Source organism: Apus apus, chromosome 1, assembly GCF_020740795.1.
Source record: "Apus apus isolate bApuApu2 chromosome 1, bApuApu2.pri.cur, whole genome shotgun sequence".
NCBI classification, from domain to species: domain Eukaryota; kingdom Metazoa; phylum Chordata; class Aves; order Apodiformes; family Apodidae; genus Apus; species Apus apus.
In genome coordinates this window covers 152725828-152744483 of record NC_067282.1, presented here as the reverse complement: position 1 = coordinate 152744483, position 18656 = coordinate 152725828, and the positions used below count along the sequence as shown (strand labels likewise).

Below are 18656 nucleotides of genomic sequence, written 5' to 3'. Positions count from 1 at the left end.
CCAAAAAGCAAGTTACTTTTGCCTTGTTAGCCTTTTACATCGAGCAATGCTTCAGTTTCTCCAGCAAGCAGGTTTCCAAGCAGTCAGGAGCACCTGGAACAACCTGTTTCAATTAGCATTTTACTTATTTATGGAGCCAGTGCTACATCCAGTGCCTGAGGGTTGCAAAGGAGCCTCCCCGCTCCCCCTCACTGGCTGCGGAGAGCGGTGTGGGTCAGGGCACGACAGGATTACACTGGGATGTGCCCACGCTCGCCTGCATTCAGGAATGATCCTGGAGCCATGTACCATAGCACAGCTCCAGCTCAGTGTGGGTCACCTAGCTCTACTCACTCCAGCTGTAGCACCACTAGCTCCAGCTGTCAGGTCATCTAAGCGAGCTGAAAGAGGGTCTATATGGCAGGGTGGTACAAAACCTACCCATGCACCCACGTCCTGTCTCCTGTGGGGCACCAGCTGTGCGAGGCAGCACGTCTCCATGTCGCAGCTGGCAGCAAGCAAAGCAGCACAGTGTGGAGCAATGTCTTGAAAGACCAGGACTCAGAGTAAACCCCAGCCACCCATTGCAACAGAGCAAGTTGCTTGACTTCTTTTCACCATTCCTGGAAATAGGGAGGGAGTTGTTCTGCCCTTCCCCACACAGAGGTGAGGAAGCCTCCAGGAGCTTCCAGCAGCCCATTGCTTTCGTTGTGCAAGTCTCAGTCCAGACAGACTGGACAAGTCTCCTCACTGCAAGATCCAGATGTCCTTGGAGGCATCCTCAGCAGATGCTCAGGAGGGATTGCTCCATAGGGCTGCCTCCATGCTCTACAAGGTTTCATCCAGGTAAGTGTATCTGGGGCAGGCAGCAGCAAAGGCTCATGCTGCAGCTGAACATCCAAACCTAACATGGGCACTCTGCAGGACCATCACCACTTGGCAGGCAACTTTTCTGTAGGGAGATGCATACTTATTCTGCTGTGCCTGACCTCTGAAGCACCCAAGAAACCTGAGCTGCCTCACAACACTGTCACAGTGGACACTGTGCTGCTCCAGAATTGCTAACCTCTTTCCATAGCTTAGCATCCTCCTTGTCAAATAGATCCCATCTCCTCCTCGGCAAGCAGCAACAAAAATAACCTTCAGTCACCGCATCTGCTCCTGTTCCTGCAGCTCTCCCTGGAGATTTGCTGCCATCTCAGTTGGGCTGCAAACTCCATGGGCAGGAGCCAGTTTTGCTGCCTGTTGGTAGAAAGCCATAGGCACCTCCACGCCATCATGAAGTCTGCTAAAAGGCAGCATGACCTGAGAACAAGGTCAACGCCTCGAGAAGCAATCACGAGAATTTCTGCTCTTGATGAAAGTTCATCACATGAAATGGGCTGAAAGGAGTCTCCAGCTTGCCCCGGGGAGATGATGGACCACCCATGCCATGAGCAGGATAGAGGCAAATAAGATTTTAGGAGATAGCAGGCAAAGTGCATGCCAGGGTGGGTGAAAGGACGGACACTCGCAGAGACCACAGGGAGGGAGAGCCCTTTGCCACCAGAAGAGTTTGGCTGATAGAGCCTGGCAATAGAAAGGCTAAGTGCGGATGTGATCGCAGTCTATAAATATACCCTGGGGAAAACACCAGGGAGGGAAAAGCACCATCTAAACTGAAGGGCACAAGTGCACAAAAGCAAATGGATAAAAACTCAGCCACTAATAGATTTACAGTGGAAGGCCCAGACCGTGGGAGCCACTGAATTCTCTCCCAGAGGGAATGAGAAGGGCAAAAAAAACATGATTTTTTTTTTTTTTTTTCAGCAAAGTTCAGCCAGTTTATGGAAGAGGCCATAAAGGTCTGACGCTCATGACAGCCTGAGATAAGACTTCAGGGACTCACCCCTCTTGGTCTCAAGTGAAAAAAAAGACCAAAACCAAAACTAAATATCTCAGGAACTTGTGGCTCCCCAGCTTTGCAGAGAGAGATGTTTGGGAGGACAGACATGCTGGTGGAAAAGCAGGAGAAGGAATTCATATTTTGGGAGGGCAGAAGTACACCTGTAGACTTGCACCATGACGGCCAGGACAGCCGCCCTTGCTAGACTGCTGACCTGGAGCACCTCCAGCTCCTGGTAAAGGACTTTAATTTCCATAGCCATGTGAAGTGTGCCGGGTAAATCCCATCCTGTCCTCTGTCAAGGTCAGACAGGCAGGGAGAAACAACGCGGGGTCCCAAGGAAATGCCAGTCCCGAGGAAGTGCTCCTTGCCTGGGGAGACCTTGTGGGGCACAAAGCTCAGCTTGGTGAGCAAGCTTACAGTCTCTGAGATACTTCAAAGCATAGTAGGTGCCTAATTACAAAATAAACATATTTGCTGTTCCCTCTCCCTCACCTGGTGCCTCTGGGAAGCCAAAATCCCGCAGTGCTCGGATGAAGGAGAAAAAAACAACCACCAGACCGAGAGGGAGAGAGAGAAGAGGAAATTCTGCCACAGCGATTAGCAACGGGCAAGCCTTTGTAGGTCACATCACGTCCATCATCTCCGGGCATGCAGGCTGGCTCTGCTCCACCCACCCAGGAGTGGGGGGCACACATACCCCCTTGCCCAGCACTCAGGGGCAGCCCCAGCATGGCCAGCCTGCTCCCGGCGCACATACTGTAGAATAAACAAACCCAGGCAGATGGAAGGACAGACAGATTGCCTGCACTAATCATGTCCTCAGCTGTCTCGAGGCTCTCTGGCTGCCCTCCGAGTCACGTCACCCAGAGGGGACATTACCCAGCCAGGTGCAGGAGGGCTGCCTTCCCACCACTGGCAACAAGCTGGACTACCTTCCCTTTCCCTCCTTGTTTCCCTCTCCTGGCATTGCTTTTATTTTATTTTCCCAAAGCCAGCCTGACGCCTCTCCTCCCCGCTCCGGTGCGCATGTGTCTCCTCTGCTCCCTCTCCCTGCCCTCCCTTCTCCGCTCCCGGCCGAGACCTGAATCTCTCCCCCGCCAGCTCGGTGCTGCAGCTCTCGCTCCCTTAATCCCAATGACCTTCTTGCACATACACACCAGCCCCACGGGCAGCCATGGGATCGGCGTCACGGGAAGAGGGAGAGACCTTCCCCCTGGCACCACTGCGCGCTCCACGCTGCCCCAGTTAGACCCCACTTTTCCCCTGCCCCCTTCCCCACAAACTATGGAGGGGGAAGCATTACTAGCAAAGGAGGCTGGGGGAGTGACAGGACAAAACACAGCAGCATCCAGCCCCCATAAGACCCCCAACTTGCCCTGGCACAGCCAAAGCCCAGACCCCCCCACCCCCAAAGCCCCAGGGCACCGGGGAGCCACGCCAGGACTGCAGCATCACCCCCGGCTCCCCCTTGCCCCCCCACATCCCGCTGCATCCCTGTGCCTTCCGTAAACCCACCTGCATGGAAGGGGAGCAGTGGGGGGGAGAAGACCCCACGACCACCCTCCAAACAGCAGAGACAGAGATGGGGTGACAGCCCAACCTCTCTTTTACCCCTTCCCTCGCCAGGGAAGAAACCCCAAACCAGAGAGTTCTCACCCCACACGTCCCTGTATCTTGAAGTCCCTATATCCATACACGCAAATATATACACACATCTGCATGTGCACACATATATGTGGATATATATATATATATATGAAGATATACACATATGGAGAGATACAATCCCCTAGATAGATCCATATATCCAAACACTGATACATATATATATATATATATATATGGACATAAATGCTTATGGAGGCATCTATGTATATATCTGTATATGGATATAGCCGTGTGGAGACTTATATCAATGGACATAGGCACATCTATATATGTGGATACAGAAGCACCTATACAATATATAATAAAAATACATTATGCACAGTAGCATAGAATTATAGCCATATCTAATGGTATATAACATAAAGATTTTAGCTATATATGCAGGTATGCAGAGAGGTCGGAGCTGGGGCCGGCGGCGCCCAGAGGGAGCCCCGCGCCCCCCGCAGCCCGGCGGCGCCGGGGCCGGTGCCGGTGCCGGGGCCGGTGCCGGGGCCGGTGCCGGCAGCAGAGGGCCCTTACCCATGAGACGAGCCGCAGGAGGGTGTGCGGCTGCCGAATGAAGGCTTGCGGGTCGAAGGCGCCGCCGGCTTTCCCCGCTCCGAAGGCGCCCCCGTCCATGGCGGCGCGGGGGTGGGCGGGAGGCGGGCGGGGGGCTCGGCGGGCGGTGCCGGGCTGCGCCGAGCCGTGCCGAGCCGAGCCGAGCCGAGCCGAGCCGCGCCGCGCCGCGCCGAGCCCTGCCTGGCAGCCCGCCGGCGGCGGCGACGAGCCGCGCGCTCCCGGGCACGGGGACGCGCCGCGCCGGCAGCGCGCGCGCACACGCACGCACCCCCCTCTCCGTCCGCTCCCCCTCCCCGCCCCCCGCCGCCGCTGGAGGCGCGGGTGTCCAAGGGGAGCAGGCAGGGGTGCTCCCTGCCTGCCCCCCTGCCGGGTGCCTGCCCCCCTGCTCAGCCCTGACGCTGCGCTGCAGCAAAGCCCCGGGCTCTCGGTGCGGGCCTCCCTCGCCCCGCGGATGCTGCGTCCCTGGGATGGGGCAGCAGGAAAAAAAAGGCCTTTTGGGGACATGGGGAGTCCACGGGTTGTTTTTTTTTGGCAGACCCTCTGGCTTTGGGAAACAGAGACGGCGAGATAATCAGCTGGCATCCCGGAGGCTGCGGCCTCGGGGTCACCGGGGCTTCCCTGGCGACCACGGCGGCACCAGGGCCAGGGAGGGATGCCTGGGGAGAAGCCACCCAGCAGCTCCAGCTCCTTGGCCTGTGCTGTTAGCACAGAGTAGCTGTGTACCAGCGGCCCGCTGGCTTCAGCAGAGTCCTCAATATTCTATGTTAATATGAGGGAAATTAAAAGCAAGCACTTGGGTTGTAATGTGCTTCTCTAAGCTCATCAGCGGGAGCCAAGACTGCTCAGAGTCAGCTTGTCCACTTCAGACTGAGCACGACTGAAGCCCAAGGGCTCAAAGCTCCAGCCAAGTGGAGGTGCTCTGCACTTCATCTCCACCAGGCAAGCCATGGCACATAGAATCATAGAATGGTTTGGGTTGGATCATCTAGTTCCAACCCTCCTGCATGGGCAGGGACACCTCCCACTAGACCAGGTTGCTCCAAGGCCCATCCAACCTGGCCTTGAACACTTCCCAGGGAGGGGGCATCCACAACTTCTCCAGGCAACCTGTTCCAGTGTCTCACCACCCTCACAATGAAACATTTCTTCGTAATATCTAATCTAAACCTACCCTCTTTCTGTTTAAAACTGTTACGTCTCCAGCTCTTCATTACCAAGGTACTCAACTCAAACCAGGCAGCAGCTTTGCTGGAAGCAGTCAGCCAAAGAGCGAGGTGGGAATTCTGTGAGCCCTTTGCAAGGTCTTACAGCACCAGGACATCTTTGAAGGGCCCTTGTTGAAAGGTAGATCCGCATGAACTGGGGGAGACGAATGGAAGAGAGGAGATAAATGAAAAGGGAAAAAGTTTGGTTTTGCTAATTAGGTGTCCAAAACGCTCTGGTGTTCTATGAACCCAGCCAAACAAACCAGCCAGGTACACAGCAAAACCAGCTGCTTCTGCTCTGCACCCAGATGGAGTGGTGGTGCTGCACCCAACCACCATCATCGGAGGATGGTAAAGCAGAAAGACCAGTTGGATGGCTCACATCCTGCTTGCTTTCAGGTCACATCCATGCAGAGAGTAGTAGTAGCAAGGGAGCAAAGAGCAGAGCAGTGGGATGAGGAACTTGCTTGACCCCCTTTAGCACTGAATCCATCTTCTTGGCAGAGTCTATGAATCAATTCCACGACTCAAGAGCTCAGTGCAGGAGCTAGACACAAACATATGGGGGAGATAAAAGAGCATTTAAAGCCCACCCCTTAGTCACACGTTAGGAGTAGCACCTTAAAAAGTGAGAAGCTCTACTGTGTCCTTGGTGGGGCACCTTCTGAGGGGTATTTTGGAGGTAGGGGATGGACTGTCCCCCATCATATCCAGCCTATATAGAATCATAGAACGGTTTGGGTTGGAAGCGACCTTAAAGATAGTCTAGTTCCCAAGCTGCTGCAGTGAGCAGGGACACCTTGCACTAGATCAGGTTTCCCAGAGCCCCATCCAACCTGGCCTTTAATGTTTCCATGGGTAGGACAGCTCTGTTTTGGGAAGATGAGCTGCAGCCAATATGGCTAGGACCGCCGCCCTCCAGTTCATACTAGTTCCCTTCTCACTGTCTGCCAGGTTAGAGCAGGCAATGAAACATCTGTAGATGAAGCACCTCTTGGTCTGTATGGGCTTTTTCATGCAGATTTGCATGCAGGTCCCCTCCAGTAAAACATCCAGGGCTGAGTTTTACTTAACCTGCAGGGACCAGAGTTGTGATGGGGTGGTGGAAGGTCTCTGGGAGTTGATTCAGTGTGCTTAACACTTGGATATGCCCTCCTTCATTATTTCATGCCAGATAGGTCACCAGCTTCCCCTTGCCAAATGGCTTAGCCATATTACACCTGAGCAGCTGGCAGGGGGATTTGGCTTTATAGGTAGGTGTTTGCTTCAACTGTTTAATTAATATTTGTAGTAACTTGTTAGAACCATCATGTGCAGCACTTACATTGTCTGTTACAGGTCAGCATCCCCATGGTGGGAATTTGGATGGTGTTATGATCACTGGCAGAGAGGGAGAAGGCAAGGCAGGAGCCATCTCTGGGGGCACCCGTCTCCCCATGGTGCTGTGTCTGTCAAACACATCCTTCTCTGTAAGCCCCAGGGGATCCTGAGGACAAACTCCCTGTGTGGGGACTGCCGGCCCACCCAGCTCTGGGTACCATCATCTTCATGGCCTTGGGTTTGCATTCCCTTTTGTACTACAGGCAATGGTGGAATGTTTTGAGCCGTTACAAGGTCAAGGGAGATTCGAGATGATCCCAGTGGCAAAATTAAGACACAAACAAGGTCAAATGTCACATACACACCAATGTGTATTCAAGCTACACAACAACAACCTCAGGTGCAGATAGGGTAGGAGGAGAGAAGGAAAGTCAAGACTGTAGCAGAAAAGCATAGAGTTGCAAGAGATAGGATAGTCACCACCACGGATCCAGCAGCATCCCGATGGTCCGCAAATTTCAGTCAGTCAGTGGGGAAGAACTTGGATTTGCTGTTGGGCCGTAGCTCCTTTTATGATTGATGTCTCTGCCTCTTCTCTGAAAAGGTGTGGAGATACCTGGCAGCAATCTGCATTATCTCATCCCTCCAGCGTGCACGTGCAGAGCCGCCAGGGGATCTCTGCAGGGTCACCAGGGGGTCTCTGCGCATTTGCCAGAGGGTCTCTCACAGCTTGTCTTCATCTGCCACGAGTCTTCTTCACCGTAACTGGCCTTTACCTCTTCTCTCGAGTGCATGTGCTCTGAGAGGAGGCACACCTGGTGGATACAGCCACTAACAGGCCCAGCACATCCTGTCTTGTTTTGCTTACTAGCAAGACACACTGGTTTTGAGCCATAGCACAAAGCCTGCATACAAAGCTTGCTCAGGCCTTGCGGTTTGCTGCATATCCTGCATACGGATGCCTTGTGGTTTGCTTCAGAACAATGCTGAGGCATAGCAACAATTCAGCTTCTTGCAGCCCCCGCCCTGAAGAGACCCAGTGCCAGCTCCCTCTCACGTTGGTGAGTTTCCTACTTGGGCCAAGGTAGCCAGAATCTCCCAGAGACATGGCTTGTCCTGGCAGCGCTCATCCCTGAGCCAGAACAGCAGTAAATGGAGCGAGAGAAATAATGGCATGAATAACAACAGCTCCAGATTGGTTTCACAGCAAGTCTTATTTTCAGTTTCTCTTTCATAGCATAACTTCAGCACCCACATTGGCTTTATTGTTTGTTATTAATTCAACAGTAGCACACAGAGGCCCTGATTGAGTTTGGAACCGCGCTGTACCAAGCACCGTGGGAATACAGAGCAGGGTGCAGCTCCTGAAGAACACACGATGGGCACAACAACGTGTCCCTGCACCACAGTGAAGAAGTTATTTGGCGTCCTTTTATATTTTGAGATGCTCCTGTTAGCAGTGAAAACTAATTTATGTTTTTAATTTTGAATTTTATTTTTCTGCTTTCCTGTTACTGCATTTCTTCACAGCACTTAACAACTTTTGCAAACCACGACACAGATTTGTCAAGCACCTTTTGACTTAGGATGCTCTGCCAGGGCAGGTACTCACTCCCAGCTTGGAACAAGCACATTATTGTCATCAAAAGGAAATGTCTAGCCTATTCTAGGAGGAGGACTGCAGTAGGAATGCAACAAGGAAGGCCAAAGCCCTCTTAGAACTAAATCTGGCAAAGGAAGTAAAAGAGATCAAGAAGTGCTTCTTCAAATATGTCAGTGGTAAAAGGGAGCATAGGGAAAATGTGGGCACAGTGCTGAATGAGGTGGGAGCCCTGGTAACAGAAGATGCAGAGAAGGCAGTTACTGGATACCTTCTTTGCTTCAGTCCTTACTCCTAAGAGCAGCCCTCCAGAATCCCAGACCCAGGATGTAAGAGAGAAGGCCTGGAGGAAGGATGACTCTCCACTGGCCAGTGAGGATTGGGTTAGAGATGAGTTAGGTAAATGGAATATACACAAATCCATGGGCCCTGATGGGATGCACCCACGAGTGCTGAGAGAGCTGGCTGATGTTGTTGCCCTACCACTCTCCATCATTTTTGAAAGAGCATGGAAAACAGGAGAGATGCCTGAGGACTGGAGGAAAGCCAGTGTCACTCCAGTCTTCAAAAAGGGCAAGAAGAATGATCCAAGAAACTACAGACCAGCCAGCCTCACCTCCATCCCTGGAAAGATGATGGAGCAGCTCATTCTGGAGGTCATCTCTAAGCACATGGAAGATGTTATGAGGAATAGCCAGCATGGATTCACCAAGGGGAAGTCACGCCTGACCAATCTGATAGCCTTCTATGATGGTGTGACTGAATGGGTAGATGCAGGGACACCAGTGGATGTAGTCTACCTTGACCTTAGCAAGGCTTTTGACACTGTCTCTCATAACATCCTTGTGAGCAAGCTCAGGAAGTGTGAGGTAGAAGAGTGGACAGCAAGATGGATCAAGAACTGGCTACACAATAGAGCCCAAAGAGTGGTGCAGAGTCCAGCTGGAGATCTGTAACTAGTGGAGTTCCCCAGGGATCAGTGCTGGGTCCAGTCCTGGTCAACATCTTCATCAACCTGGATGAGGGGATAGAGTGTATCCTCAGCAAGTTTGCTAATGATACCAAACTGGGAGGGTTGGCTGATTCACCAGAAGGTTGTGCAGCCATTCAGTGAGATATGGATGGACTGGAGAGACAGGCAAAGAGGAACCTAATGAGATTCAACAAGAAAAAGTGTAGAGTCCTGCACCTGAGGAGGAACAACAACATGCACCAGTACAGATTAGGAGTTGACTTGCTAGAAAGCAGCTCTGTGGAGAAGGAGCTTGGAGTCCTGGTGGGCAGCAATGTGCCTTTGTGGCCAAGAAGACCAATGGTATCTGGGGGTGCATTAAGAAGACTGTGTCCAGCAGGTCAAGGGAGGTTCTCCATCCCCTCTACTTTGCCCTAGTGAGGCCACATCTGGAGTATTGTGTCCAGTTCTGGGCTCCCCAGTTCTAGAGGGACAGGGATCTACTTGAGGCTGCCCAGAGAGGTTGTGGAGTCTCCTTCTCTGGTGACTTTCAAAATCCGTCTGGATGCATTTCTGAGTGACCTACCTTAGATTCTGTGGTGGTCCTCGTCTTGCATGGGGGTTGACTCAACGATCTCCAGAGGTCCCTTCCAACCCCTAACATTCTGTGATTCTGTGAATGATGACATGGAGACATCATGGCTTTGCACGATACGATGCCTGGTGGAAAAAGACCTGGAGGTGTTGGTTAACAGCCAGCTGAATACGAGCCAGCAGTGTGACCAGGTGCCCAAGAAGGCTGACAGCATCCTGGCTTGTGTTAGGAATAGTGTGGCTAGCAGGAGCAGGGAAGCGATTGTCCCACTCTACTCAGCACTGGCGAGGTCACACCTCGAGTTCTGTCTTCAGTTCTGGGCCGCTCACTACAAGGACACTGAGGTGCTGGAGCGTGTCCAGAGAAGGGCAACGAAGCTGGAGAAGGATCTAGAACACAAGTCTCACTAGGAGCACTGGAGAGAACTGGGGTTGTTTAGTCGGGAGGAGGCTGCAAGGAGACCTTAATGCTCTCTACACCTACCTGAAAGGAGGCTGTAAAGAAGTGGGTGTTGGTCTCTTCTCCCAAGTTGCCTGGGATAGAAAGAGAGTAAATGGCCTCCAGTTGCACCAGGGGAGCTTTACATGGGTAAAACCCATACTAATACAATATACCAACGCATAACAACACTACCTGCTCTGACCTGTAGCTGCAGGCCCTGGGGGGGCTGAGAACCCCTGGGGGGGCTGAGAACCCCTGCCGGGCACATCGCACCCACCGCCCCACCCAGCCCAGCCCAGCCCAGCCCAGCCCAGCCCAGTCCAGCTCAGCCCAGCCCAGCCCAGTCCAGCCCAGCCCAGCCCAGTCCAGTCCAGCCCAGCTCAGCTCAGCCCAGTCCAGTCCAGCTCAGCCCAGCCCAGCTCAGCCCAGCCCAGTCCAGCCCAGCCCAGCCCAGCTCAGCCCAGCCCAGCTCAGCCCAGCCCAGCCCAGTCCAGCCCAGCCCAGCCCAGCCCAGCCCAGCCCAGCCCAGCTCAGTTCAGTCCAGTCCAGTCCAGTCCAGTCCAGTCCAGTCCAGTCCAGTCCAGTCCAGCCCAGCCCAGCCCCGCCCCCGGGGCGTTGCTCCACCCCCCGCCCTTTTTCTGGCCCCGCTCCCGACCCGTAGCGCCGCGCGCGCACCGCCCCACCACGCTCTCGCGAGAGCGGCGCGCGACACGCCCCTGGGCACCGCGCCGCCGCCGGGAGGGGGGGGGGGCGGGGCGCCCATAAAAGGCGCGCGCGCGGCTGCTTCCGGCCCTTCCGGCGCGGCGCGGGCACAAGATGGTGGGTGTCGGTGCTGCCGCCCGGGCCCGGCCGCGCCATCCCGCGGGCATCGCCGCCATCCCGCGTCCCGTGGCGGCCCCGCCTCGCTCCTGCCGCCGCGGGGGCGCTGCCGGGGGCGGCGCGGGGCTTCTTTCGGGGCTGGGTCGCGGCGGGCGCCCTGGGCGGCAGGGCCTTTGCGCAGGGGGCGCCGGCCGGGCCCGCCTGGTGCCCGGGAGGGGCCTGGGGGGCGGGCGAGCAGGCGCTGTGAGGGGCGCTCTGCCCATGGCGAGGCTTGGGGTCCCCCCTGGTAGGAGGAGGGGGGATCTGCGGGTGCTGGCGTCGGGGTGGCCGGGCGGGCCGGGAGCGCGGTCAGGGGGAGACGCGGCTCCTGTGTCCCGTCTGCTGGAATAGCGAGGCCGTGGGAGGGGGGAAGGGGGGTGCGAGGAGACGGAGCAGCCCGTCCCATGGCGCGGTTCACCTCCTTTCGTCTGTAGGCTGAAATTTTATGTTCTGCTGTGTCACTCCTATGAGTAGGTTCTGTGCTGGCAGCCTTGGGCCTTAGGCGGAACTGAGTTGTGCTGGGCCCTGCCACAAGGTTCCTAACCCTGACAAAATGCCCGTTTTGAGGTTGCTGAACTCTCTGTTGTGTATTTTTCTTAAAAGTAAGATACATATTTTTAGCTATTGGCTCTGTGTTCAGCTGCACGGGATTTTCCTTAAATTTGGGGATGAGCTTGGATGGGTAGTTCTTAGTTGGGCTGAGAGTACTCGGGATAGAACCCAGCCTCACCTGGCTCAGGTGGCAGCAGGAGGCTGCAGGGCCGGGAGTTCAGAACAGCTTAGAAAAAAAGACTGCATTTCCACCTACTGTGACTGACTAAAGATGGATGTTGAAATACTGCTTTACTGCAGTTTTTCAAACTGAAATTGTTTTTATAATGCTTATACTATTGCTGATACATCTTGGAATGTATCGTCAAGCTGTGCTTTTTCTTTTCCAGGCTTTTTGGGTGTGTAGGAATCTTAGTGCTGGGGCCAAATTACAGCTTGTGTGATTCCCTAGCTGGAGTGGAACTTGGTGGTTTCTTAAAATAAGCTTGAAAGGGAGGGTGTCAAGAGGATTATGTAGGAAGGCCATGGTTGGGGCACGAGTAACGTCGTAATGGAATTCAGGAGCCAAACAGCTGATGCTGAGAATAATTTCTAGGATGCAGTATCTTGCATGTTCATAATGGTCATGTTTCAAGGCAGGAAGAGTTGGCCTTGGCACTTGAGTGGATACGAGCAGCTCTGGAGCAAGCACTGAGTGTTTATGTTTTCTCTTCAGTCTCACCGCAAGTTCTCAGCTCCCAGGCACGGGTCTCTGGGCTTCCTGCCCCGCAAGCGCAGCAGCAGGCACAGGGGCAAGGTGAAGAGCTTTCCCAAGGATGACCCCAGCAAGCCTGTCCATCTCACTGCCTTCCTGGGGTACAAAGCTGGCATGACCCACATTGTCCGTGAAGTTGACAGACCTGGATCCAGTACGTATTGCTGTTCCTCTTTGTGGAGGAGATGGCTTCCTTTTCTTTATGAGTGGTGGAAGAAGGAACTTTTTGCTAGTAGATCTGGATTTTAGTCTTGGCTCGGGTTCACCCCATTTAAAGTCCTAGAGTGGGTGGGGTGTAAAGCACCCAAACACCTCCCACTTCAAAGTGAGTGATGTCTCAGCAGCCAGACCTCATGTCTGGAAGTGGATGACTTGTTAATGGTCCTGTTTAAGATATGCAGTGACCTGATGGTTTGGTTTAGCTGTACTGCACCAGGTTACTTACTATAAGTTGTTCTTGATGGTCAGGCATAAGTAAGTTGCATTCAAGGGCTTTTTTGCTGATTGCTGAGCCCTGGATGCAGTTCTATTACTCACCAGCATCCATTTTGCCTGTCAAGCTTTGTCTACTGAGCCAGCCTCGTATGTTTGCAAGGCATGAAATTATGACATAGTTGGTCATTTTGTCCTGCATTGTTTTTGCCTTTATAAAAAGAACTTTACACCTTTCACATGAAGGATTTGTGAGCAAGAAGGAACAGATGATGTTTAATAGCTGCTGCCAGTGCTAATTGCTGTGCTGTGTTTCTGCCTTCATCCAGAGGTGAACAAGAAGGAGGTGGTGGAGGCAGTGACTATAGTGGAGACTCCTCCCATGGTCATTGTGGGCATCGTGGGCTACGTGCAGACTCCTCGTGGTCTCCGCAGCTTCAAGACTGTCTTCGCTGAGCACATCAGCGATGAGTGCAAGCGTCGCTTCTACAAGAACTGGTGAGAGAGCAGGGCTTTTAGCTTTTTCTGCTGGGCTGTAGATTAAACTAGGGCAGCTTTCTGAGGAGGCTTTTTAGCTACTAGTGTTTGTTTGTCCTTGATGAACAGACATCATCACGGCTGAAGGGACGGCTCTGGGAGGGTGACAGCATGATGTTAGCTAGCACCCTTCGTGGCCTGGGGATGACCATGTTGGTTTTTGCCTGAGATCTCCTTACGGGGCTACACATGATGATAACTTCGACGGGCGGACATAAGGAAATCGCCTCTGGCGCTTGTTGTTGAGTGTCGAGTCCTGACTGTAGCCCTGTTTTCTCAGGAAAGGGGAAGACAAGTGTTACTTCTGATTACTGTTCCGGGCACTGTTGTTGTGATTCCAAATATGCACATTTGCCTGATGGCGGCTCCAGCGTGTCTAGAGCTTCCAGCCTGTTTATGAACTGCAGGCTGTGAAGACGTCAGAGTAGAGCAGTAAATGATCTCAGGGGTGTTACAGTAACAACCAAGCTCAGGCTTGCAAAGGGGAAATTGTAGTATTCTGAGGCAGATGGCTGTCATCTTGACAATTGCTTTAAAGATCTGTTTTTTCTCTTTATTGTGTGACATCTCTCTACAGTCTTTTGTCTTCTGTATGAATGTTAACATATTTTGGATTTAATGGCAGCTCCGCTCAGCTCTGGCAATTTTGCCTCTGTCTGATGAGCTCCAGGCTCCGCTTGTCAGTGGAAAAGAGTCCTTAGAAACTGGCAATGAGCTGAAACCAGTGAGGTGGCAGCTCCTTCCGCTCTTCCCCATATCCCAGGGGATTGATGAAGGGCTTAGCCAAACCTTGTCTCTGCTCTGCTTCTGAAGGCACAAGTCCAAGAAGAAGGCCTTCACCAAATACTGCAAGAAGTGGCAAGATGAGGAGGGCAAAAAGCAGTTGGAGAAAGATTTCAATAGCATGAAGAAGTACTGCCAGGTTATTAGAGTCATGGCTCACACTCAGGTAAGTGTCTGCAGGACTGTACAGTGCAAACAGCCAAGAGAGCAGGTGCAGAGTTTGATCTGTGTCTAGGGGGATTTCTGTCCCACTGCAGCCTGAGGCTAGCTTAAGCACAATACAAATGCTAGTACTTTTCATTCTGTACCAAGTATATGCTTACAGGATGCTTGAGGAGCCTTGAGGGCAGCTGCTGGCAGTCTTCTGAGGCAGTGTCTGGTAGAGTGAACTATAGTAGGAACTTCTTAGACTTGGTCCGTTGCTGATTCCATGTAGATCTCTCGTAATTCCAGCTACAAACAAAAACGGTCTGAACACTTAACTCTGGGGTTTGTGTGGTCACCATCATTTCAGGCTCTGCTCTGTAGGGACTGCAAGCACTGAGGTTTTTGGTGGCTTCTGTTGCTCAGCTGGAGGAGGTGGACTGCTGAGTCGTGTGGTGGTGTCTCCCCTGCCCAGCAGTGCTCTGCCAGGCTTTCCTGGGAGGTGCAATTAAATCTGAGTTGGCTGTAAATGCAGTATGTCTAGTTACAGCATTGCTAATTTCACTGGGTTTTTTTTTCTGTGCCAGAGAGCAAAGCTGGTACTGCAGCTGCTGCTGACACTCCTGTCAGTCCCTCTGCTAAAACGAGTAGATAGAACTGTAAATGTGATCCTACCCAAAGTGTCCTTCAGTGTGGCAGAACCACAGACTATGTCAACTTGGAAGGGGGTTGGAAGAAACCTTTAAAGATAATCTAGTTCTGTCAGGGGCACCTTCCACTAGACCAGGTTGCTCCAAGCCCCCACCCATCCAATCTGGCCTTGGAACACTTCCAGGAAGGGGGCATCTGCAGCTCCTCTGGGCAACCTGTGCTAGTCTCACCACCCTCACTTTAAAAAATTGCTTCCTAATATCTAATCTACTCTCAGTTTAAAACCATTGTCCCTTGTCATTTGTTCTTCCTGCATGGAGTTTGGCTGGTGGTTGTAAAAACACTGGGTGCCTATACTGAATTAATACTGGATATAATATATGATCCTAAAAATACTGGATAAATAACCTCTAGATACAACACAGCATTTCTCCTTAGCAAAGAGCCTTCTACTTCAGTATGTTGAAGTTCTGTTGTTTGGAAAAGGGTATGTTTTGTTAGCAAAACAGGTAGACCAGGACTAGAAGGATACTGGGCTAGTTAGGCCCATTGTGGAAGAGCAGGAGCTAATTGTCATCCTTTTTATTTTCTAGATGCGTTTGCTTCCTCTGAGACAGAAGAAGTCTCACCTGATGGAGATCCAGGTGAATGGTGGCACTGTTGCTGAGAAGGTGGACTGGGCCCGGGAGAAACTGGAACAGCAGGTGCCTGTGTCATCTGTCTTTGGCCAGGATGAGATGATAGATGTTATTGGTGTCACCAAGGGCAAGGGGTATAAAGGTAAGCATGTGGAAGTTCTCTTTGTGATTAGGGGACAGACTGTATCCTTGAGTTGCCACCAGTGTGAAGGCCAAGAGCTGAGGAGGTAAACCCATACTGCTGTCACGGTTCAATGATGAAACCATGGAATAAGCACTGGGCACAGTGCCTGACATCCATGAGGAGTCATTCCATGCTGCCTTCCTTCTGAGAACACAACCCAGGGACAAGCAGGGAGGGGGGGGCGGTGCAAGATACTTTACCAGGAACTGTGGTTAATTCCTGGGATGCTGAATCTGGGGACAGCAGCTTTAAAGGTGGCTTAAAGTCTAGTTGACAACACTTGGTGACACCTCAGCTTGACAGTCAGCATCAACACTGTTTTGTTTCCATGTTCCAGGTGTGACCAGCCGTTGGCACACCAAAAAGCTGCCCCGCAAGACGCACAGGGGCCTGCGCAAAGTGGCCTGTATTGGTGCGTGGCACCCTGCTCGTGTGGCTTTCTCTGTGGCCCGGGCTGGTCAGAAGGGGTATCACCATCGGACTGAGATCAACAAGAAGGTTTGTGTCTCTGAACTGCTGGGCAGAAACACCAGCTGACCAAGGTTACTTGCTGTGGGACAGGAAATCATGGAATCAATAAGGTTTGGAAGAGACCTCTGAAGATCATTAACAGTCCAGCCCTCCTGCTGCAGCAGGAACACCTAGGGCCCTAGGACAGATCATACAGGAACATGTCCAGACAGGTCTTGAAAGTCTCCAGAGAAGGAGACACCACAACCTGTCTGGGCAGCCTGTTCCAGTGCTCCATCACCCTAACAGTAAAGGAAGTTTTTCCTCATGTTGAGGTAGAACTTCTTGTGTTGTAGCTTGGTGCCATTTTCCCTCATCCTGTCACAGGGCAGCACTGAGGAGTGGAGAATTTTGCTTTGCATATTTCTCTCTGTTCGAATGTCATCTTGGGGGCAATAACCATAGCCCATTGTGTTGTTTAAAATTCTTGTATGGCCACGTGTTTTCAAAGTGCAAGATGTTTTTCTCTAGCCCTTCATAGAATTCTTTGCACTTTGACTGATGACAGGCTTTCTTCCTACCTTCTGCTAACATTTTGACATTTTATTTTTAGATCTACAAGATTGGCCAGGGTTACCAAATCAAGGATGGAAAGCTGATCAAAAACAATGCATCAACTGATTATGACTTGTCTGACAAGAGCATTAACCCTCTGGTAAGTTCTTGCAGCTCTGTGGAGAGAGTCTGGTTGTGAGCTGCAATCCGAACAGGCAAGTGGGCCTGGTACAAGTTGGAAAATGATTGCATGAAGAGCTGAGGAAAAAGCTGCTGTGGGAGGTGGTGTTGCCTAGTCATTCTCAGTATTGACTTGTTTAACTTGCTAAATGCATTTGATGTGTGGCAACAGTATAGAGAGATGTTACAAACCTAGAAATGATACTTGTAAATAAGGAATAACTTGAGGATGCCAGCTTTTGCTGTTTTGTCAGCCTCTTCTTGTTGCTGCTGTCCTTGACAAAAGTTGTACAGCAGCAAGGGAATTGCTCTATGAAACTTGACCAATGAAAAATAATACTGGAAAGGGGATTTTGGTGAATGTAGGCATGGCCAAGACCCAGAAGTGCTGTGAGAACATCAAGCTGCAGGCAGATGTGATTGCTGGTGCTGCTTAATACAGACCACCATGTTCTCTCCTTCCTCAGGGAGGCTTTGTCCACTATGGTGAGGTGACCAATGACTTCATCATGCTGAAAGGCTGTGTTGTTGGGACCAAGAAGAGGGTTCTCACCCTGCGCAAGGTGAGTAGTGCAGGCTGTGCTGCCTCTGGCACAGGTGTCATTGCGTGCTGCTGTGGGGACGTGTAGCCAGCTGAAAAGAAAAGCCTGGAAGACTGTTGGCTTATTGGCAAGTGCTCCTTGCTTATACAAGCAGCTGAAGTGTGAGGTCAGAGTTGCTTTACAGGTGTGAGCTGTGGAGGTGATAAGAAGTAGCCAGGCTACTGGCAGGTTGGAAAGGTGCTCTGCTGCCTGCTCACCTGGCATCTCTCTTGCAGTCCCTGCTTGTGCAGACCAAGCGCCGGGCCCTGGAGAAGATTGACTTGAAGTTCATTGACACAACCTCTAAATTTGGTCATGGCCGCTTCCAGACAGCTGAGGAGAAGAAGGCTTTCATGGTAAGGATGCTTTCTGAAGCTGACAACTTAGCATGTCTTTGTTGTCTTTCAGCTAATGGCACTTGGTAGCTTGACCTTGGGGCTGCCCACGGGGCCAATGTTTCTGTGAAACAATGTGTAGCTTTAGTTGAGATGGTTCATCCTGCCAGCTTGGTCATCATCACCACACAGGGGACTAGGGTCTCATCTTCCCCTGTGACAGTGCTTGGTGCCCGAGAGGTGCTGCCATGTTTGTGCACAAGCCTTTCAGCACTGAGGTGTGAAACAAGCAGCGAGCAATGTCTGGGACCCGTGGGGAGTGGCTCTGCACTGCATTTCTCTGAGATCAGCTCTGGATGGTGCCGACAGTGAGCTGGGGGTGTCACTTGTTGGAGAAAGTGTGTCAGGAGTTCTGGGTGGGAGGCACTTGCCGGCTTAGAGATGAGTTCGGCTCGGGGCTGTGCAGGAGCTTCCCCACAAGGTGGCACCAGCATTTCTTCTCTGCGGTGCAGTGGGGCCCATTTCATCTTTCCCCAATACCTGTAGCTGTGGGGATGGGGCTTGGAATTTCCAATGGGCTGCAACATTGAGGGCTTGATTTGGGTCTTAATTTCTTTATGGCAAGAGAAGAAATGACAGCATTGTAACTGTGGTGTGGTCATGATGCAGACTGCTGTTCACACAGTCTCTTTATTTTTTATTCCAGGGACCACTCAAGAAAGATCGTATTGCCAAAGAGGAGGCAGCTTAATGCATGGAACAGTCCTGTGGCCTGGGTGCTCTCAGACCAAAAAATAAAGATTTTAAAGAAATTCA

At 52.1% G+C, this 18656-nt stretch overlaps 2 protein-coding genes and 1 non-coding gene across 5 annotated transcripts in view; 2 read left to right on the top strand and 1 right to left on the bottom strand.

The window, feature by feature from the left end:
* The window catches only part of SYNGR1 (synaptogyrin 1), a 20718-nt gene extending 16453 nt beyond the window's left edge, over positions 1-4265 (bottom strand). The window contains exon 1 of one of the 2 annotated variants that reach the window (XM_051608180.1): positions 4055-4265. In XM_051608180.1, coding sequence (XP_051464140.1) covers positions 4055-4153 — 99 coding nt within the window. In that variant the 5' untranslated portion in view covers positions 4154-4265. The remainder of the gene's footprint in view (positions 1-4054) is intronic. The other variant, XM_051608179.1, reaches the window with a different exon arrangement.
* RPL3 (ribosomal protein L3) overlaps positions 1-18656 on the top strand; it is a 22739-nt gene extending 4083 nt beyond the window's left edge. Inside the window, exons 1-10 of one of the 2 annotated variants that reach the window (XM_051608177.1) lie at positions 10989-11025; positions 12332-12524; positions 13132-13300; positions 14153-14288; positions 15511-15697; positions 16077-16237; positions 16803-16904; positions 17392-17487; positions 17742-17861; positions 18547-18656. In XM_051608177.1, coding sequence (XP_051464137.1) covers positions 11023-11025; positions 12332-12524; positions 13132-13300; positions 14153-14288; positions 15511-15697; positions 16077-16237; positions 16803-16904; positions 17392-17487; positions 17742-17861; positions 18547-18591 — 1212 coding nt within the window. In that variant the 5' untranslated portion in view covers positions 10989-11022 and the 3' untranslated portion in view covers positions 18592-18656. Of the gene's footprint in view, positions 1-10988; positions 11026-12331; positions 12525-13131; positions 13301-14152; positions 14289-15510; positions 15698-16076; positions 16238-16802; positions 16905-17391; positions 17488-17741; positions 17862-18546 lie in introns of those variants that run through there. The other variant, XM_051608178.1, reaches the window with a different exon arrangement.
* Positions 15802-15894, top strand: LOC127380324 (small nucleolar RNA U83B). The gene has a single exon (XR_007888482.1). It is a non-coding gene; the product is annotated as a small nucleolar RNA U83B (small nucleolar RNA).